Here is a 7,997-nt window from a genome sequence, read left to right as displayed (position 1 = left end):
CTGTTATAGCACACACCAGCATGGGGGATTAGGTTGTTCTATCTGGACCCCCTCTCTGCTAAAATATTTCATAGCTACGTTACTCCATGTTGAGCAAGAGTTCCCTATGGCGTGGTGTCCTCTAAATATTCCAGATGGGAATTAATATATGAGGCTTTTCTGTATTCAGAATTCCTCTTAAGTGTCTAGGCTTTCTAATACACTGTCATCAATTTATCCATTCTCTACAGGGTATAATGAGAGTCTATGGGACTCAGAAGGTGGCAGGTATTTTTTATTATGGGGAAAGATAACTGAGAATAAAGCTATCATGCAGGTATTTGCAGAGATAAAAGTAATGCAGATATTGAGTGGAGCCTTGATCAAAATATGCTTGAAAGCCACTCTACCACTAGTTACACGAGCCAATAATTTCCCTTTGCAGTGGAAGTCAGCTTGAGTTTTTTCAGGTGTTTTTGTGGGTTTCACCAGATCCAGCAAGGAAATTAGAATTACTGTTAATGGATGTTAAAACCAGTCAGAAGTATCCAAAGTTATATAATTTGTCAAACAATCATATAGATATATTTTGTATTATATTTATCCTTCCATTCTTCCTTTGGTAGGAAAATTATCTCATTAATTCTTATATGAAAGGACTTAAAATTAGCAAATTTTTTTTGCAAACACATGGATTCCATTCTTGGACTTGAGGAACATTTGATGAACAGGCTGGGGAGGCCTTGAGTAGTCTGGAGCCAGCTCGAAGTGAAGCAGAGTTAATGCCACTGCCACTTTACACTCAATTATGGCAAAATGCTGCCCAATGCAGTTCCTGGGGATACCAAGAAAGAAAAAATGGCATCTAATGAATTTATATATTATTAGGAATATATGCCAGTCTTTTTATATATGACAACTTTTGTAGGGAAACAAGATCCATTTTATTTTTCTGTCATCCATGCTGGATTACAGGGTCATGCCATGATGCCCAGCTAATATTTTTGTATTTTTGGTAGAGACAGGGTTTTACCATGTTGGCCAGGCTGGTCTCGAACTCCTGATCTCAAGTAATCTGCCTACCTTGGCCTCCCAAAGTGCTGGGATTACAGGTAAGAGCCACCGCACCCAGCCAAGATCCATGTTTTGAACCAATTCCAATGTGGAAGAATCCAGTAAATGTTTTATTTTACGTTAAGTAAGCCCTGATCAGAAAGCCTATTAATGTCACGACCTGCAAACTGTGGTTCTATTATTTTTGGGCCCATATGACAAGTAAGTGGTAATGAGTTCTATCAACATTCGATTCTGCAGGTCCACATAACTTGAAAACCTTCCTTATATCATGATAAAGTAAAGCTACTTCTTATTATGATTTAGAGGTCGTGCAGTTGAAGCCTTAGGCATGAGAACAATAACCTGGCCTACTCAGTGGATTGTGTTGTCATTTGGTAAATCAGTTGTCTCTCATACCAAACCAAAGGGAAACTTGGACTTTAGAACAACATTGCTCTCTGTAGGAACAAGAGCTGGGAGGTGCCAATGTTGCCTTGCTCCTATAACAAGGTGGCATTCCCAACCCTTGTCCATTGCAAGTTTAAGTGTAGTCTTTGGGCCTGTCATGGGGATGGCCTTCATCAATCCACGCCCATATGCCAAGGACCAGAGTTGTTCTTTGTAACATTAACCAGTCCCTTTGGGGGCTCAAAAGGGTACCATCTGAATGCACTGGTCACAAGAGAGAAGACAAGTCAGGTAAAATGATGGGGAGAAACAGCAGTGTCAGCTAACTGAGGGCCTGAAGGGAAGAAGCACTTGTCAGGTAAGCACTATTACACATTTCCATCAAGTTCACCAGCTTGAGTCTTTACCTTAATCCAGCTGAGAATGGTATGAAAGCGTAGGGATGTATTTCAGAATTTTCCCTGGAGAATCTCAAGGGATTAAAGACCTGTAATGAGAGTGAAGATCCCAGTCCTAATCCCTCCAGCCCACCCCCACAAAAAACAAAAACAAAAACAAAAACAAAACCCTAGATATTGTTAACAGAATTCCAAAGCTAACTTTAGGAACTTACAATGTCTGGATACTGCAAGTCCTGCTTGATATTCCCCAAAAGCCTACCACTGAAAATATATCCCAAGAAAGCAGAGGCTATATAACCTAGTGATAGATTAAACAGGCCCTGATAGTAAGAAGCAGCAGCAAATCATCCAGACAATCTGACTTGAGCAAATAGTGACTTCATTATTTTCCCTTCACAGTAAACATGTGCTTCTGTCATATAAAAATGGGCAAAGAATCAAATTATTATCTTTTCTATTTGTCTTGGTTTCCAAATGGACTGAGCCAGTGACTTGGGCAAAGAAGAAAGGGGTGGCAATTCACAAGCTGAAGTCACAGCATCTCTGTGAGAGGCTGCTGATTAGTATCTCCTGGGCTGTGGGGTTGGTCTGAGCGCTGGTTTGCAGCCCAGGAGTGTGCTTGTTCTCTCCCAGGGCCTCTCTCCCTTTCACTCTCAGGTTAGCACTGGGTGTGAAGGAGAGTGATATTCCTAGAGGACTAACTTCAAATATGCTCAAATCTTAAAAAAAGCAAAGAGTTCATAATCTTGCTACTTTAATTATGACCAGTAACAAGTGATTTGCAATACACTTCACAAGTCTGTGACTAGATTGACTATGGACATGAATGAAAGCAGAGAGCAAGGTGGTTAAACAGTGCAGTGTCAATCGACTAATCACATCCCTCTACTTCCCAGGGGATGATATGCTTCTGTTGATAAGGCATCATCATGGAACACTGGTGATGATTATAAATGCCAATGTATTTTTCTCTTAAAAGCATAGGGATTTTGTTCTGTTTTGTTCTTTTCTAAATGACGGATGGTTATCCTAACTGCCCCCTCAACTGTGAAGATGCTTCTTTTCCCTCTTGGTGCTATCTTAGATGCCACTGGGTGCAGTTGGGACAATCATACCTGAGGGTTTTCCCAGAAATAGGGGTTGCGGTGAAGAGCCCAAATATTGATAAACACAGTTATTCCTGAGTAAACAGAAGAAAGAGCAGATGAGTGCATGAGCAAAGATTCTTTCACATCTATTCATAGATTTCATAACCAAGGAAAGAATTCTACAATCACAATATCCTCAACCATTTAAGAAGCATCTATTATGATGACACTTAAATAGGTGCTGTGGAGATCAGTGAGATCTATTCTAGCCTTGAAGGAGCTCACAGTCCCTTGGAAGAGACAAGCAATTGCAACACATGGTAATAAGTCAGAAGGAAGCCTGGGATGCTTGGGGAATTGAGAGGTGGGAAACCTCATGTATACAGCCTTTGGATGTATGCAGGAGAAAAGGCCCAGGTGAGGCATGCTGAGCTGAGTATCATGAAATCAGTTGGGGAAAACCACGTAAAGAAAAGAAGATTTGAAGGAGACCCTGGGGGAGGTTCCAAGATGGCCAAATAAGAACAGCTCCAGTTACAGCTCCCAGTGTGAGTGACGCAGAAGACGGGTGATTTCTGCATTTCCAGCTGAGGTACTGGGTTCATCTCTCTGGGGCTTGTCAGACAGTGGGTGCAGGACAGAGGCTGGAGCCCACGGAAGGTGAGCTGAAGCAGGGCGAGGCATCACCTCACCCAGGAAGTGCAAGGGGTCAGGGAATTCCCTTTCCTAGCCAAGGGAAGCCATGACAGACAGCACCTGGAAAATTGGGTCACTCCCACCCTAATACTGCACTTTTCTAACAGTCTTAGCAAATGGCACACCAGGAGATTATATCCCACACCTGGCTCAGAGGGTCCCACGCCCATGAAGCCTCACTCACTGCTAGCACAGCAGTTTGAGATTGAACTGCAAGGCAGCAACGAGGCTGGGGGAGGGGCGTTCGCCATTGCTGAGGCTTGAGTAGGTAAACAAAGGGGCCAGGAAGCTCAAACTGGGTGGAGCCCACCACAGCTCAAGGAGGCCTGCCTGCCTCTGTAGACTCCACCTCTGGGGGCAGGGCATAGCTGAACAAAAGGCAGCAGAAACTTCTGCAGACTTAAATGTCCCTGTCTGACAGCTTTGAAGAGAGCAGTGGTTCTCCCAGCATGGAGTTTGAGATCTGAGAACAGACAGACTGCCTCCTCAAGTGGGTCTCTGACCCCCGAGTAGCCTAACTGGGAGGCATCTCCCAGTAGGGGCTGACTGACACCTCATATGGCCAGGTGCCCATCTGAGATGAAGCTTCCAGAGGATCGATCAGACAGCATTTGTCATACTGCAATATTTGCTGTTCTTCAATATTTGCTGTTCTGCAATATTCACTGTTCTGCAGCCTCCGCCATTGATAGCCAGGAAAACAGGGTCTGGAGTGGACCTCCAGCAAATTCCAACAGACCTGCAGCTGAGGGTCCTGACTCTTAGAAGGAAAACTAACAGCAAGGATATCCGTACCAAAACCCCATCTGTATATCACCATCATCAAAGACCAAAAGTAGATAAAACCACAAAGATGGGGAGAAACCAGAGCAGAAAAGTTGAAAATTCTAAAAATTAGAATGCCTCTTCTCCTCCAAAGGAATGCAGCTCCTCGCCAGCGATGGAACAAAGCTGGACAGAGAATGACTTTGATGAGTTGAGAGAAGAAGGCTTCAGATGATCGGTAATAAAAAACTTCTCCGAGCTAAAGGAGGATGTTCAAACCCTTAGCAAAGAAGCTAAAAATCTTGAAAAAAGATTAGATGAATAGCTAACTAGAATAAACAGCATAGAGAAGACCTTAAATGACCTGATGGAGCTGAAAACCATAGCACGAGAACTACATGATGCATGCACAAGCTTCAATAGCTGATTTGATCAACTGGAAGAAAGGGTATCAGTGATTGAAGATCAAATGAATGAAATGAAGTGAGAAGAGAAGTTTAGAGAAAAATGAGTAAAAAGAAATGAACAAAGCCTCCAAGAAATATGGGACTATGTGAAAAGAGCAAATCTACATCTGATTGGTGTACCTGAAAGTGATGGGGAGAATGGAACCAAGTTGGAAAACACTCTGCAGGATATTATCCAGGAGAACTTCTCCAACCTAGCAAGGCAGGCCAACATTCAAATTCAAAAAATACAGAGAACGCAACAAAGATACTCCTTGAGAAGAGCAACCCCAAGACAAATAATTCTCAGATTCACCAAAGATGAAATGAAGGAAAAAATGTTAAGGGCAGGCAGAGAGAAAAGTCAGGTTACCCACAAAAGGAAGCCCATCAGACTAACAGTGGATCTCTCAGCAGAAACCCTACAAGCGAGAAGAGAGTGGGGGCAATATTTAACATTCTTAAAGAAAATAATTTTCTTCTTTTTTAAATTATACTTTAATTTTAGGGTACAGAATTTCATATCCAGCCAAACTAAGCTGCATAAGTGAAGGAGAAATAAAATCGTTTACAGACAAGCAAATGGTGAGAGATTTTATCACCACCAGGCCTGCCTTACAAGAGCTCCTGAAGGAAGCACTAAACATGGAAAGGGCACTGCAAAAACATGCCAAATTGTAAAGACCATCGATGCTAGGAAGAAACTGCATCAACTAATGAGCAAAATAACCAGCTAACATCATCATGACAGGATCAAATTCACACATAACAATATTAACCTTAAATACAAATGGGCTAAATGCTCCAATTAAAAGACACAGACTGGCAAATTGGATAAAGAGCCAAGACCCATCACTGTGCTGTATTCAGGAGACCCATCTCATGTGCAGAGACACACATAGGCTCAAAATAAAGGGATGGAGAAAGATCTACCAAGCAAATGGAAAACAAAAAAAAGCAGGGGTTGCAATCCTAGTCTCTGAAAAAACAGACTTTAAACCAACAAAGATCAGAAGAGACAAAGATGGTCATTACATAATGGTAGAGGGATCAATGCAACAAGAAGAGCTAACTATCCTAAATATATATGAACCCAATACAGGAGCACCCAGATTCGTAAAGCAAGTCCTTAGAGACCTAGAAAGAGATTAGACTCCCACACAATAATAATGGGAGAGTTTAACATCCCACTGTCAGCATTAGACAGATCAATGCAACAGAAAGTTAACAAGGGTATCCAGGAATTGAACTCAGCTCTGCACCAAGCAGACCTAATAGATATCTACAGAACTCTCCACCCCAAATCAACAGAATATACATTCTTCTCAGCACCACATCACACTTATTCCAAGATTGACCACATAGTTGGGAGTAAAGCACTCCTCAGCAAATGTAAAAGAACAGAAATTATAACAAACTGTCTCTCAGACCACAGTGCAATCAAACTAGAACTCAGGATTAAGAAACTCACTCAAAACCACTCAACTGCATGGAAACTGAACAACCTGCTGCTGAATGACTACTGGGTACATAACGAAATGAAGCCAGAAATAAAGATATTCTTTGAAACCAATGAGAACGAAGACACAACATACCAGAATCTCTGGGATACATTTAAAGCAGTGTGTAGAGGGAAATTTATAGTCCTAAATGCCCACAAGAGAAAGCAGCAAAGATCTAAAATTGACACCCTAACATCACAATTAAAAGAGCTAGAGAAGCAAGAGCAAACACATTCAAAAGCCAGAAGAAGGCAAGAAGTAACTAAGATCAGAGCAGAACTGAAGGAGATAGAGACGCAAAAAACCCTTCAAAAAATAAATGAATCCCAGAGCTGGTTTTTTGAAAAGATCAACAAAACTGATAGACCACTAGCAAGACTAATAAAGAAGAAAAGAGAGAATAATCAAATAGGTACAATAAAAAATGATAAAGGGGATATCACCACCGATCCCACAGAAATACAAACTACCATCAGAGAATACTATAAACACTTCTATGCAAATAAACTTGAAAATGTAGAAGAAACTGATAAAAATTCCTGGACACATACACCCTCCCAAGAATAAAAGAAGTTAAATCCCTGAATAGACCAGTAACAGGCTCTGAAACTGAGACAATAATTAATAGCCTACCAACCAAAAAAAGTCCAGGACCAGACGGATTCACAGCCGAATGCTACCAGAAGTACAAAGAGGAGCTGGTACCATTCCTTCTGAAACTATTCCAATCAATAGAAAAAGAGGGAATCCTCCCTAACTCATTTTATGAGGCCAGCATCATCCTGATACCAAAGACTGGCAGAGACACAACAAAAAAAGAGAATTTTTGACCAATATCCCTGATGAACATTGATGCAAAAATCCTCAATAAAATACTGGCAAACGGAATCTAGCAGCACATCAAAAAGCTTATCCACAACGATCAAGTGGGCTTCATCCCTGGGATGCAAGGCTGGTTCAGCATACGTAAATCAATAAACATAATCCATCATATAAACAGAACCAAAGACAAAAACCACATGATTATCTCAATAGATGCAGAAAAGGCCTTCAACAAATTTCAACAGCCCTTCATGCTAAAAACTCTCAATAAATTAGGTATTGATGGGATGTATCTCAAAATAATAAGAGCTATTTATGACAAACCCACAGCCAATATCATACTGAATGGGCAAAAGCTGGAAGCATTCCCTTTGAAAACTGGCACAAGACAGGGATGCCCTCTCTCACCACCCCTATTCAACATAGTGTTGGAACTTCTGGCCAGGGCAATCAGGCAGGAGAAAGAAATAAAGGGTATTCAATTAGGAAAAGAGAAAGTCAAATTGTCCCTGTTTGCAGATGACATGATTATATATTTAGAAAACCCCATCATCTCAGCCCAAAATCTCCTTAAGCTAATAAGCAGCAAAGTCTCAGGATACAAAATCAATGTGCAAAAATCACAAGCATTCCTATACACCAATAACAGACAAACAGAGAGCCAAATCATGAGTGAACTCCCATTTGCAATTCCTTCGGAGAGAATAAAATACCTAGGAATCCAACTTAAAGGGATGTGAAGGACCTCTTCAAGGAGAACTACAAACCACTGCTCAATGAAATAAAAAAGCACACAAACAAATGGAAGAACATTCCATGCTCACGGGTAGGAAG

The 7,997-nt window shown here is 41.3% G+C and overlaps 1 protein-coding gene across 1 annotated transcript in view; it reads right to left on the bottom strand.

Moving 5' to 3' along the window:
* Positions 1 to 270: 270 nt before the first annotated feature.
* LOC129037166 (cytochrome P450 4Z1-like) overlaps positions 271 to 7,997 on the bottom strand; it is a 54,580-nt gene continuing 46,853 nt past the window's right edge. Inside the window, exons 10-12 of the mRNA XM_054489055.1 lie at positions 2,960 to 3,024; positions 1,851 to 1,930; positions 271 to 814 (exon numbers count right to left, since the gene is read on the bottom strand). Of these exons, the coding sequence (XP_054345030.1) occupies positions 646 to 814; positions 1,851 to 1,930; positions 2,960 to 3,024 (314 nt within the window). The 3' untranslated portion in view covers positions 271 to 645. The remainder of the gene's footprint in view (positions 815 to 1,850; positions 1,931 to 2,959; positions 3,025 to 7,997) is intronic.

The sequence above is a fragment of the Pongo pygmaeus genome, chromosome 1, assembly GCF_028885625.2.
Source record: "Pongo pygmaeus isolate AG05252 chromosome 1, NHGRI_mPonPyg2-v2.0_pri, whole genome shotgun sequence".
NCBI classification, from domain to species: Eukaryota; Metazoa; Chordata; class Mammalia; order Primates; family Hominidae; genus Pongo; species Pongo pygmaeus.
This window is presented reverse-complemented; position numbering and strand designations above follow the sequence as displayed.